At 41.3% G+C, this 14638-nt stretch overlaps 1 protein-coding gene across 1 annotated transcript; it reads right to left on the reverse strand.

Moving 5' to 3' along the window:
* Positions 1-631: 631 nt before the first annotated feature.
* Positions 632-11668, reverse strand: LOC146364270 (SRSF protein kinase 3). The gene is made up of 12 exons (XM_084918415.1): positions 11262-11668; positions 10637-10740; positions 5742-5850; positions 5476-5563; positions 5216-5303; positions 4936-5042; positions 2967-3129; positions 2526-2602; positions 1845-1952; positions 1540-1609; positions 1349-1441; positions 632-1238 (listed from the first exon to the last, which is right to left on the reverse strand). The coding sequence occupies exons 1-12, from the start codon at positions 11363-11365 to the stop codon at positions 1051-1053; spliced, it is 1299 nt and encodes a 432-aa protein (XP_084774541.1). The 5' UTR covers positions 11366-11668; the 3' UTR covers positions 632-1050.
* Positions 11669-14638: the final 2970 nt, after the last annotated feature.

Genomic DNA, 14638 nt, shown 5'->3' on the forward strand with positions numbered 1-14638 from the left:
AAGACCCTTTTTTGCGAAGTCCAGCCTCGAAGCGCATCCTGCTTCATTGTTCCTCTGCTCACAAATGCTCGTCATGATTTACAAAATAAATAAGTAAGATGTATTTACTGAGGTCAGGAACCAGTGAAGCTGAAGTCGTTTTTTTCTCTCTCATATGTCTATAAAACTCTTTTTTCTTCAGCGAGAAAAACATCCTGCTTTTTTTGAAATACTGTAGAGAGATTATTTTCTTGAAAATCATTGTCAGGTTAGTCTTTACTTGTCCTTGCTGAAGATTTGAGTATAAGAACCAGTTACGTGTAAACTTTTTACATACGAAAGACAAAATGATCTGACCAAAACTGTCAGATAGCTTGGACTTTTAAATTAACCATACACAGCACTGGTTCTCTTGGCACTTGCACACAGTTCTGAGATTGTTTTGGTTTTGGAATTTTTTTCAGTCTCTTAATGTGATGCTAGGCTGACTCAGTGGTGTGGATGTTGTAATCAGGCTCTGCGGGGGTTATATCTAAACCCATATTTTTCTGGTTTACAAGTTGCTACAGAATTAATTTAGGGTTAATCAGATGATTTGAGCTTATGTAAAACAAACATCAACAACAAAAAAGGCTTGACTTGGATTTGCACTCCTTCTAATGTCACTTTATTCTGTAAAGTGCTTCACTTTACTGTACAAAACTTAAACTAAACGAGCACATGCACTGTAAAAGATCAACAAATGATTACAGTTTGAGTCATTCTCAGATAGAAAATCATATTCAAAATTACTAAAGAATAACTCCACACTTGGTTGCAGATTGAGAACTTCACACTTATTAGCAGCGTCAGAGCTGAGCTTCTCATGGTTGTTTAAAAAATCGCAAGGAAGTTGAAAAAGCTCATTGTGCTTTGCTGGGCTCTTGTAGCGAAGTTCAAATTCTTCTTTTTTGAATGTTGTATAAGAAGCCCATCAGATGCTGTGAAAACACAAAGATGCCCTGAAATCGACAAAGTCTAGCAGCAACTTGAAGCATCTGTCTATAAGGGCTGCAGAGGCCTAACAAGAAGCTAACAGGAAGTCAACCAAGGGTGGCGGAGACACTGTGCAGCAGTGGCCCTCTTCTCAGGGTGATAATTCAACATGGAAAGTAGGAAGTCAGAGAACCCAGAGGCCTCCTCCAACAGGAAGTGGTATTTCTCCACCAAAACCTCATAGAGGCTCCAGAACCTCAGCGGACCGACACGACGCAGGTCGCCTGGATGAAAACCATAAACTGTTACAACAGACGAGCAGCTCACTGGCAGCAATAGCAACACATTAACACAGGAAGAAAGACCTCATCTGGAAGTGAAGGTAGACGCTCACCTCTGCAGCTGAAGTACTCAGCAGAGTATTTACCCGACAAGGCAACAGCGGCCGGGATTTTGCCAAGCAGCTCCGTTATCTGGCCAATATGATCTGAGGTGGATAAACACATTTATCTAATTACAATGAAGGCATGGTGTAATCTCACTTAATCCCGTGTCAGTGCTCGTCACACAGCCATCTAAACACACCTTCCTCCAGGGAAATGGACTCACTGGCTCTGGGCTCAAACAGTGAGTCTCCAGTGACCAACTCAAAGGCCTGAGAGAATTCAGGAGAACATTTAGAGGTGACACAGAATAAGTAAGAATGCACAGATAGCTTTTTATCAGAAAGGTTTCACTATAGGTCATTTAGCTACAGGGCAGCATAGCTTTAGCTACGAATTGTGCAAAATTACTTTAATTCCCATTTGATGGAATGGTATATAAACATAACATTATGGGATTAAATATTTTAAAGTGTGAACATCACATCAGTTTGGATTGTCTCTCACCATGCATGCGACACTCCAGATGTCAGCAGGTGGGCCATACTCAGATCCCAGCAAAACCTCTAGTGAGCGATACTGTCGGGTCTGGATCTCCTCACAGAAATGTTTGTACTGGTGATGACAGACAGAAGGGTTTAAAGGTGATTTGGTGTGTGTGCGCGTGTGCATGAGTCAGAGAGCCAGAAAGATCTATTCCTCTTTATTCCCTTTCTCGTTGTTTTATTTTCTTTGTCACTTGTGTTCTACAGTGTGGCTTCTCAGCAGAGTTGAAGCATCATGTTTACACTTCTTACAATAAACTTTGCCTTTTTCTTCCAAATCTGGCTCGAGTTCTTACTTTGAGTGTGGCGGTACAATACAAAATCTCAGTTCCTCTTTGCTTTGGAGGATTTATAGTGCTTTTTAAGAGAACCTCTTCAATTCTATAGCTATTAAGATAATTAAATGTGATCAAACTACATCCACACAGTACCAAAAGTGAATACAATAGTTTTGTCCACTTGGGGGGAGCAGAGAGCATTTTGGAACAGAATGTTGACATTTAATATTGTCACCTTTCAGGCTAATGTTGCAAGCTTCTGATGACAAAAACATAAAGTGGCTGACCCTTTATACAATTTAATAATACACTAATAAAATATGTTAAACCAAAAGTTTTATAAGTGTATAAGTGTAAATACTAACCACCCAACAGGAGCTCCCCAAGTCAGCAATCTTCACTGCAATTTCCTTTAAGCTGTACGGGTTTACCCGATTGCTTTCTGGGAGAAAAAACAAAACAAACATTATTATTATTATTATTATGAATTTGGATTTCTAAGATAAATGTTTTATATTAAAATTAAATAGTACACAGCTGTTTTTGTCCAGCTCTAATAGCTGGGATGGCATGGTTAATGTATTTGCTTGATTATATGTTGAATTAGTTTCATTATTTTTTTCTTAGCACAAAAACAAACACCACAAATACTGAAGCAAATATTTATTTATGTATTTACAGCTGCATGGTTGCCTATACGGCCGGGCCCATCAGAAATAAAAATATCTGGCGCTGAACCTTTTTATTACTGAAACTCTTAAACACTCTCAAGCATCTGTAGCAATGAAGGACAAAATAAAACGTGCCTGGTGAACTGGCTTCCTTCCCAGTCTGTAACGAGGAGGAGCTGCTGCCCCCTGCTGGTGCTTTGTGGGACTGCTCTTCCAGACACACAAGGATGTTTTCTGGCTTGATGTCTGTGTGGATGATTTTACATTGAGAGTGAAGGTAGTCCAGCCCCTGCAGGACCTATAGAAAAATACACAGATCTGATGATGTTTCCTTTCCTTTCCTGCTCCCTCACCAATGATTTTATCAGGAAAAAACATCAGGAATTGGGAATCAGCTCTCGTTGATTCCCCCACCATGTCAGTGTTTTCACAATTTGAGATCTTCCTCTATTAAAGTTTGTTTAAGCAACACTTTTGGGAAAATTCGTTTTATTATTATTATAAATTACTAAGCTATAGCCAGAATGATTAGCCTAGATTAACATTGTGCAGCATGGACTGTTGGTAAAGTGCTTAACAATGTAAAATGCCACTAAAATAAATAAAATGCACAACAGTGATACAGTAAAATATAGAAGAGAAAAAAATAAAATCAATAAATTAAATCAGTAATAGTCAATAAAAACAACAACAACAACTAAGGCTGTTAAAACCAAAATGTTTAGGTCAACGTGCGTTAAAAGCCAGACCATAAAAATGTGTCTTCAGTAACGATTTAAAGAGTTTGCGCGTTTGTGCAGATCTAATATTAAGACAAAGTCTGGTATACAGAAGGCTCTGTCACCATGAGATTTAAGTTTAGACCATGGAATAGTTAAAGTTAGTTTTGACCTGGACCTCGTGGTTCTTTCTGGAGCATAAATAAATAGGAGCTCAGACAGGTGAGAAGGGGCTCGGCCATTTAGTGATTTAAAAAGAAAAAGTAAAATGTTAAGTTGGCTCCTATACGGAACAGGAAGCTACTGTAGGGAGGCCAACACTGGGGTGATATGCTCCTTCTGTTTTGTGCCAGTTAGCAGAAAAGCAGCTGCATTTTGGACCAACTGGTGACAATAAATAGAGGCCTGGTCCAAACCAAAGTACAGAGAATTGCAGTAGTCCAGTCTGCGAGTAATGAACAGATGAATAATACGTTCAAAGACATTAGCTGGAAGGTGTGGCTTTACCTTGGCTAGCTGTCTCAAATGAAAAAAAAAGCTGGATTGGGCTACTGCGCTCACCTGCCAACACAGTTTAAAGGAACCATTTGACTGACAATAGGAAGATAATGGGCCCAGAGCACTGCCAATGTGTTTATTAATGAAGTTGCCAAAAATGACAGCTTCTGTTTTGTTTTAATTTACTTTTAAAAAAATTTAAGGACATCCACTGTTTAACGTCATCAAGGCAAAGTAATAATAGCTGAAGTGAGTCTGTCCCTACATTTAAAGGCAGATAGATCTGCAAGTCATCTGCAAAACAGTGAAATGAAAGGTTGTACAATGAGAAAATAGACCCCAGTGGCAAACAAGACTACGGCGCAAACAAGGCAGGACCCTAAATAGAGCCTTGAGATACACCATAATTACGAGAGACTATTTTGGAGCTGTGAGGGCCCATGTTGCCATAAAAAGCCCTTCCAGATAAGTAGGACTGAAACCACTGAAGAGCAGACCCTTTTAGGCCAGCATATGATTCCAGCCGTGATAGCAGGATATCATGGTCAGCGTGTCAAAGGCTGCTGTCAGGTCCATCAACAAGAGGGTAGGGCTGCCAGAAACCAGAGTTAAAAGAATATCATTAAAAGCCCTTAAATATGTTGTCTCAGTGCTGTGTAGTGATTAAAACCAGATTGAAACTTTTAGAGATCTCATTAAGATCAAGGTCGCTAACTGTTTGTTCAGAAATGATTACCCCAAATTTCCCCAAATGGGAAACAGTACAAAAACCTGTTGGTTAAAAAATTATCCCACAAATTTTGAACAAAGAGGTGCAGTTTAAATTAAACACACCTTGTATGAACTTGATTTCTGGTGCCTGGGTTTTCCGGTCTGCTTTGTCTTACCTGGATAAGTATTTGTTTGATCCAAGGCTGCAACAGTCCTGGATTCCCAAAGCAGAGCTGCAAGAATCTCAGGTCAGGCCCCAGCAGCTCCAGCGCCAGGCAAATGTCTAACCACCATATATTAAGGTCAGTTTCCCAAACCACTTTGCTGCAAAAACTACATCCACTACGACATGTTCACATTTTAATACTTTGACATTGATTGTTTCAATGATGTAATGGAACAGCTCAAATTATTCTGGAATATGCGCCCAAGAAATCCCATCTCCAAAAAGGATACGTACCCCATTGACCCCAACCAGCTTAAACTCATCTAGCAGTCGAACAATCCTTTGGCCAAAGGGGTGACGGCCCACAGAACCACTGGCCTGTTGAAAGAGAGGAGACGAGAGGATGAAAACAGAGGAAGAAGAGCAAGAAGAGATGACTTGTCCTTTACTAAAAGATTGGCAGAGAGTGATGCTCCAAAGATATGACAGAGAAAAATATCTGACAGACAGAGCGCTTAAAGAGGAGATTCACAAGCAGACGGTCACTAACACATCGCAGGAGAGCCAGTTCATCCTCTCCAGCCTGGGTGAAGCCAGCCCCACTCTTCAACACCTTCACAGCAACACGCCGACCTAGCCTGCCAACACAGACACCAGATCAGATGTGCATGCTGGTTACTGGACAAAGTAAAAGATTCAAACTAAATATTTGTTTGATCCAATTTTTAATTATTATTATTATATGATGCCTAATAAGATCAAATTTCTCAACCGCTTCCACCCTGATCATATCACACAGTCTCAAAATGAACCTACTTGAGGTCCTGGCAGAGCCATACAGTGGAGAAATAACCCCAGCCGAGTTTGGACACCACCTGGTATCTTCTGTTGAAGGTGTCCCCTATCTGGATGGGGTGGTACCCACCTGGGGGGGATAAAAGCAGAATGACATGAATGAACAAAGTCCCATTTCTAGTTGAACTGCTTATATGGTTGAATTTATTCTAAGTTTCAGTGATTAGGCACCTCTCTATATGACCTGACATCTGGAACCTTGTTATCATTCGCTAAGGATTTTCCATCTGCTGTTTAGAGAGCTTTGAAAGACGACTAAAAATATAGCCGCTAAAGCTATTTCTGGCGTTACAACTTCCTATAGGCTATAACATGTCTGTTGGTGAGTAATACATTCAGATCTGCTAGTAGGACAGAGAAAAATGGCGAGGCATACATCTGTATCGCTTCTCTTTCAGCAAGCATGACACACAGTTGTTGGACATTGTCAGGAGTCTTGAAACTGAATTTCTGCGTCTATTAAATTTAAGCATGAGATACACCAGCCTGTGATTTATTATTGTGTCAGGCACCGGTGGTATCACATACACAGCAGAGGATATATAAGGTACACACAAAGACTTGCACAGCTGGCAGGTAAGAAGCGAGGACCAAGGTCAGACCAGCAAATTGGCAACCAGATACTGCGCATTAAAGCAATGCATAATGAGAGAGGCACACAGGCTTAGTGCAGCTATGAGGCTTATGAGAAGCCACTCTTTGGATTTACACAAGCAAAGCACAAGAAAAAATATGCATGAATTCTTATGATCATCTTTGACTTTTTACCCCTCAAAAGCCAAATAGGAGTCCCTCAAAGCTGTTTTCTGAGCTAAGCAGTTTCTGTCATAATTCAGGCTGCTAATAGAATGAAATGACTGCGTTTACATCAGAAGTTAGCAAGAGTGGTCTCTACCTATGTAGCTACCCTTGGAAAAGCCCAGAAACTATTCTAATCTATGTCAAACTAGAACTTTATTGTGTCAGAATTTGTCAATAAGGGTACAGTGGAGGTTGTCAAATGTTGTCTTTATGGGGGAAAGGGGTTATATTGGCTCACCTTAGGGTTAAACTTAAATAGATGGTCACGTTATAGTCAACTCACAATACAGTAGGTGTGTGATCTTATATTCTCAGTCATTGTGGTTTGCTCTTCTTATACATAGGCTGTCTAGTTCTAATTATGTCTGAACCTGCCTTCTTCTTGACCTGTAAGAAGTTGACCCAAAGTCAAAATCTCCTTTTCAAACTGCTGCATTTCAGTAAATGGAGCCTGAAACGTTAAATCTACAAGAAGCACTCCAAGAGCACAAACCTCCACCAAGGCAGCTCTCTCTCCTGGCAGTTTTAAAGCAATAGTGTTTTTTTTGTTGTTGTTGTATATATTCACTTTGCATCAGCTTGGTGGATAAAAGGCAAGGCAAGTTTATTTGTATAGCACAATTCAACAACAAGGTTATTCAAAGTGCTTTACAGAGACATTAGAAACAAAAACAAATAAAAAGCATGATTTAAAATTGATTAAAACAAGCAAACAAACAAACTAACTAATTAACAAACAAACAAACAAAACAGTGTATAAAATCAAAACAAATAAAATCAGAACAGTAGATAAAATCAGTAGTTAAATGTAAGTTTTGAAATTTAAGCTTAAGTGCGGATTTGGTGCTTTATTCAAATGCAGCTGAGAATAGGTGAGTCTTCAACCTGGATTTAAATAAACTGAGTGTTTCAGCTGATCTGAGGCTTTCTGGGAGTTTGTTCCAGATATAAGGAGCATAAAAGCTGAATGCAGCTTCTCCGTGTCTGGTTCTGACTCTGGGAACTGATAAAAGACCGGATCCAGATGACCTGAGGGATCTGGAAGGTTCATACTGGGTCAGGAGGTCACTGACGTATTTTGGTCCTAAACCATTCAGAGCTTTATAGACCAGCATCAGAACTTTAAAGTCTATCCTCTGACGGACAGGCAGCCAGTGTAAAGACCTCAGAGCTGGACTGATGTGGTCCACTTTTTTGGTCTTAGTGAGGACTCGAGCAGCAGAGTTCTGAATGAGCTGTAGTTGTCTGACTGATTTTTTAGGTAGACCTGTAAAGATGCTGTTACAGTAGTCAAGCCTACTAAAGATGAATGCATGGACTAGTTTTTCCAGGTCCTGTTGAGACATCAGATCTTTTATCCTTGAAATATTCTTGAGGTGATAGTAAGCTGATTTTGTTATTGTCTTAATGTGTTTTTCTAAGTTTAGGTCTGCATCCATCACTACACCCAAATTTCTCGCCTGGTTTGTGGTTTTCAGATGTATAGATTGAAGTTCTCTGGTGACCTGTAATCGTTTTTCTTTGGCGCCAAAGACTATTACCTCAGTTTTGTTTTTGTTTAGCTGGAGAAAATTGTGGCACAACCAGTCATTAATTTCCTCGATGCATTTACCAAGAGCCTGTACAGGGCCTTGGTCTCCTGGTGACATTGTGATATATATTTGTGTGTCATCTGCATAGCTATGATAGTTTATTTTGTTGTTCTTTATAATCTGTGCCAGTGGGAGCATGTAAATGTTAAACAGAAAGGGTCCCAAGATGGAACCTTGGGGAACTCCACATGTGATACTTGTCTGCTCAGATGTGAAGTTACCTATTGATACAAAGTATTTCCTGTTTTATAAGTATGTTTTGAACCAGTTTAGTACAGTTCCTGAAAGACCTGTCCAGTTCTCCAGTCGTTTGAGTAATATGTTGTGGTCAACTGTATCAAATGCTGCACTGAGATCCAGTAAAACTAAGACTGACATTTTTCCACTGTCTGAAGGCAAATAAAAGGCAAATTTTAATGGATTGTTAACATGACTCCACTATACACCCCTACAAATCTTTTGAGTTGTTGTGTTTGCAGATAGCATTTTCGTGCGTGTTCTACCAAAAACAAAACTTCCTTGGTGGAGGTAATTATAGCCGCGACCTTATAAAGATGCAGTGAATATTGGCAAATACAGTACCGGCAACTTCCTGGTCTGAAAATCAAAGCCACTGCTAAACACACTCCAATGTTCACTTGAGGCTGACCCAGAAGCAAGTCAATCATAGCAAACCTTCATGTTAAAATATTCAACTGGACAACATTAAAATGTAGGTTTACTAATAAAAAAATGGTTCTTGCCCATATGGAAAAGAAATAGTAAAAACTTATATGTGATTACTCATGAAAGTGGCCACTTTCATGAGTAAATCATATAAGGCTTACATGATTTACTCATGAAAGTGGCCACTTTCTCATTACTTTCATACATTGTTTTAGTAAGTATCCAAAACATACAAGTTTCATTATATAATTTTTCAAGGGATCTTATATCCGTTTTCACTCTTATATGCTTTTCATACAAGTTTCACACAAGACAGATACAAACTTTATAAGATTTATATATATCTTTTCCATATGGGTGTGGCCTACCAGGTCTTACCTACACTGCATGAGCTTCAGTCAGTTAGACTTTAGTCTTTTATTAGTCTGTTTCTTAGCACCAATTCACATTTATTTGTGCCTGTATATTGCACCCATGTGGTTTATGAATGAAGCTTAGTGTCTGTGAAGGTTCTCAGTCATCCAGGTCATCGTAGTCTAAGGAGGTAGGTGAGCTCATTGTGGGCCAGGTTTCACAATGAGCTCACCCGAAACCCTGGCTGATTGTGACCCACACCCGCTTTCACACCTTGGCTCATGTGATTAGGTAGAGGATCATCAGGGGGTCCTTTGTCCCTCTTTGGGGGGAAACTCCCACTGGGTTTAAATCTGGGACTCTCCACCATTTGACCCTTAGAACTGAAGAAGCTTCTCGGATGAGAGGTGAAACGTCTTCAAGCAACTCAAAGAAGTCCAGACGCTTTTCTTTCCAAGCTCCTTAGACAATGAAGCTTAGTGTAGCTAGCTAGCAATGTTAGCAAAAATGCTAACATTGAGACATCAAACTGAAGAGACCATAATCAAAGGGTTAGGTCTCAGGGGCTATAGCCATCTTTTATATCCATATATATTTTATATACAGTCATGAATGAGCAATGGAGTGAAGAGAAATGTGCAAGAAGGCCTCAGCTACTTTAGCAAAAGGCCAAATTGTGACGGATTGGTGACTTGGTCAAAAGTATCTGTAAAAGGGCAACTACTGAAGTGAACTGGACTACTGAAGTCGCTGTTTCTTTTATATAATGTGGATGAAGGGTTTGATAGAGATGACAGATTACTCAGGGGTTGACTAAGGCTCTCAAATTCCTGAATCTGAGAATCTGTGGGATACATGGAGACCCCACCTCACAACTTAAAAGATGAAAGGATTTGATGATAATGTCCTTGTGTCTGATATCCTTAGGGGATCTTGAGATGTCTCAGAGTGCATGACTCCATGTTCAGTGGTGGCACAATGGAGAGTACATGATATCAGGCGTGTGTTTAATATACGAGCGGCTAATATATGTAGTGAATCTGACAAACCTAAAAGTAGTTGTGTGCAGTTTTGCATTATATTCACAGACTCATCCAATCTTGTTTCCACAAACCAGAATCTGGTAACTGTTTCCTTTTTAAAGCTGTCCAATCCACTGCCCAAGCGCTCCTCTCGTCGTACTTGGACAACTCTTCTGGCAAAAATCCGAAAACTATTTGTAAACTGTAGCAGCAACGCTCAGTGTCTCAAAATGATGCTGCCAACAGGAACTTAGCTTGCAACAGCGGCCCATTCTCATAAACACTGCATCATTTCCAGCTGGAGCGGGCTCTGAATAACAGAGTCAGCATGTTGAAAGAATCTTTAATTACATCCTGGTACAAGCTGCTTTGAGGGCTTCGAGAGGCTCGGGATAAAAGTTAGGATACATGTGTGAGTTACCATAACAGTATTCTCGGGAGTCCTCGGAGACCTGACTGTCCTTGGGATCCAGCTGCTCCTGGCATCCAAGGGCTTTGAAACTGTTAGACACGCCACCCTCACTCCTGCAAACACACACAAACCCAGAAATTCAAACAGTGTATTCATATGTGTGTCAGTTTCTGAGAGCTGAACTACTTTTGGAGATTCCCACAGACTCAGCGTGCCATGGACGTTTGCCCCACTGCCCAGCTGAGAGTGGACAAGCAGCACCGGAAGTTGCACTATTTCTGACTAGGCTGTAAATCATTTAGAAGCATCTCCGCGCAACCTGATAACTCTGCACGCCAGCTGCTCCCAATACACAGATGGCCCGAGGAGTCGGAGTCACGTCATGTCTGGAAATACTGATCACAGGTCTGTTTTCAGCAGAGGAACATATACAGTAGAGTTTTAAGAGCTAGACGCGAACAAATGAAAGTTTTTAGGGGCAAATTTTAAATAATTATTGATAATGTCAAAAAAAAGAGTTTAGGAGCTGAGTTGCATTTTCTTGAGGTCACGCAAGAATGCAAGGCTACATAAAAACATGAAAGAAGAAACGAAATAATAATGATGATACTAATGCAGAAAGTTTTATACTCACACACGATGCTGTTCAGCCTCTGTATGAGGCAGGCAGGGGCTCCTCTGCATGGTGCGATTCAGCAGATGTCGCCAGTACCTTAAAATTTTAGATTTTTTTGGCATAAAGTGAGGGGAGAGTTAGGCGCAGGAAAAAAGCAAGTAGCCCTGATTACAGTTGCTGCCCTTGAATCTAGTTAAGCAGCTGAGAGGTGGAGGTAGTGGAGGTAGAAGGGGTTGTGGTGGGGGTCTGCTTAGTCTCTCAGGAGGCTGGAATCAGCAGTCAGCAGGGTCTAAACATGGAAATCCCCCCGCAGGGTCTTGGCTCACAGTCTGTCAGGTTTTCACCTGCTCTGCTGCAGGACTTGCATCTTTCAGTCACCAGCCTCAGATTAAACTCTCTCTCTCTGTTCCTCGATGTCTCGTGCACGCTGGGAAAGCTATAAAAGAGAGAAGGCACCCCTAAAAGATGAGCCGAACGTCACACAAGGCCGAACAGAGTGAGGGAAGAGAGGGAACGACAGCTGCTACAGGGATCACAGACTGCTAAACCTGCCTGCAGCACATTCTTAAGGATTAAAATAAAGTCGTTAGAACAGAGGTTGGCTGAAAGTCCCATTTTTTAAAAACAGATTGCAATTTAAAACCCTCTCTGTATGAGGATTTTACATTTAGATGAGCTCAGCTTTTGAGGAAGAAGTTTAACAGAAGCACCTGGCACAATCTTGACAAATATGTTGTACACTTGATCTTACAGCCTCCTTCACATCTCAGTGGCTGGGTCTGCTTTTTCTTGCCAACACCATGCTGTTAACACTCTTACATGGCACCGCATTTTATAGTGGATGCCGTGGAGCAAAGGAGCTCCTGGCTCATAAAACAGGGAAGCGTGTTGAAGGCAGAGGAATGAGGGTTGGGTGTGTGTGATGTGAGATATCAAGAGGCCTGTCGACCTCACATGAATAACTGTTAATAGTCAGATGACACATGATGGCATCGCGTCTCCTTGAAATTTTCCAGCTGCAAAGCACACGAAACTATAGCTGGAGTGTGTTTACTGTACATGACAGCAGACAATCCTAACCTCCAGATGATATCATCATACTTCAGCCTTTTGTCTCAGCCAGCCTTTCACTGAGACCATTTCTGATGAAGATCTCTCTTTGCTTCTGTCTTTGCTGCATTTTCTTTACTTTTTCTAAAGGGCATAACTTTCAGATACTGTTCATCTGCTGTAGATCATTTTTAGGCCTGCCACTTCTTCGTCCTCCATTTGTCTAGTTTCCTCAGTTCTCTTTTTAAGGACAGGCTGCACACGGCAGCACGGTGGTTAGCACTGTTGTCTCACAGTCCTGAGTCCAATTCCACCATCAGGCCAGGGTCTTTCTGTGTGGAGTTTGCATGTTCTCCCCATGTACTCTGGCATCCTCCCACAGTCCAAAGACATGCAGTTATTGGGGAAAGGTTAATTGGAAACTCTAAATTATCCATAGGCGTGAATGTGAGAGTGAATGGGTGTCTGTGTCTATGTGTTAGCCCTGCGACAGACTGGCAACCTCTCCAGGGTGTACCCTGCCTCTCACCCTAAGACAGCTGGGATAGGCTCCAGCCCCCCCACGACCCTGATAAAGGATAAGCGGAAGTAAATGGATGGAGGCTGCACACCATGCCCATATGGTTTTCAGGTTAACGGTTAATGGTATTGTGGGTGCAAAAATACTATTTTAAGCCTGCCAAGCTGTTATCTTTGGCATTTTTCATAGATTCCAAAGATGACTGAAGAAATGGGAACATATTATATGTTTTTGCAACAGGCTGCTAGTAAGTGCCGACTGTGGCTCAGGGGGTTGGGAAGCGCATCTGTAACCGGAAGGTCGCCGGTTCGATCCCCGGGCTCTCTGTCCTGGTCGTTGTGTCCTTGGGCAAGACACTTTACCCTCCCGCCTACTGGTGTTGGCCAGAGAGGTCGATGGCGCGATATGGCAGCCTTGCTTCTGTCAGTCTGCCCCAGGGCAGCTGTGGCTACAGTGTGAGAGTGAATGAATAGTGGCATTGTAAAGCACTTTGGGTGCCTTGAAAAGCGCTATATAAATCCAATCCATTATAAAAGATGTGAATTTAAATGGGGTTTTTTGCTAAGGTGTTTGTTATGTGCTGACACAGTATGTGTCTGTTTAAAAAAATGATGTGAATCAAATGCTAGAGAATAGTAGGTATCACTGCAAAGATTCAAGCCAAAAATCAAAACACGTGTTCGACCAGTTCTGGTCCAAAACAACAAACTCCATCTGCACTGCTTTCCAGCTCAGGCCACCAAACGTTCAGCAGACCATGGAGACCATTTAGAGATTCACAGGTTCAGAATGTAGGATTAAACACAGGCATTAACCTACTGAGTACTTTTACAAATATAGGCTGTTATACTGATCTCTTGAAACATATTCCAAGCCTGTTTGGACTGTAGAACAAACAAAGCTCAAGCCAGGGCTTCTTTAAAGTTCTCGCTAGGCTGTTTTGTTGCACAGCGTCGGAGCGAGCAGGTGTCCATTCTTGTTTTCCAGCCCATCCTCTCATGTCCTGGTATTACTCTCTAATGTTGGTCCAATCTTAATCCTAAAAGCCTGTGCTGGCTGTTACCATTCTCCAGTTGCACAGAGCTGTAATAACACACTTCCCACAGGAGCAATCGGTGTGTGTGTGTGTGTGTGTGTGTGTGTGTGTGTGTGGGGAGAGAAATCAAAATAGCACCTGCACAAATTCAGATCATTGGGTTAGTAGGGGATAAATAAATAGATAATGCAACCAACTTCTTCCTTAAAGTATACATGCTAACTCATGCGTTTGATCCCCCCCGCCCACTACAGACTGAACTGTGACCTGCACTGTTTTTTGCTATGACCACAGTCAGCCAGCCTGTCTTTGGTTTACAACTTGAAACATATACAAAGAACGCACACATTAAATATCTTCAGGGGTGACTACGTTTCATCGCCCGCCTGCCCCAAGAAAACACATACAAACACCACACTGACTGGCAGCTTATATAGAAATACTTCATATTTTTACTGATAATCTGAGCAGTCATACTTATTACTGTTATCTCTGTGTGGAGCATGGTGTGGCATTACCAGCTGCATGTGACAGGTGCTCATACTCGTACATTTACAGACGTCTAAATATGGAGTCTCTATCCTGGATTACTGATGACAGGAAGCAGTTAATATACGAGCTGACACTCAGCTACTGCACTAATCGCTATCAAGAACCAGGGACTTGTCACAGTGCTGATGGGATGCTGTTTAAAACCAAACAAAAAACGTAAAAGAATGTATTTCACTGGAAATGAAATACATTCTGTATATTGTTGAGTCTATGATAATACTGTGTTTGATACACTCA

Source organism: Perissodus microlepis, chromosome 20, assembly GCF_051167445.1.
Source record: "Perissodus microlepis isolate ML-2025 ecotype Zambia chromosome 20, ASM5116744v1, whole genome shotgun sequence".
Lineage (NCBI taxonomy): Eukaryota > Metazoa > Chordata > Actinopteri > Cichliformes > Cichlidae > Perissodus > Perissodus microlepis.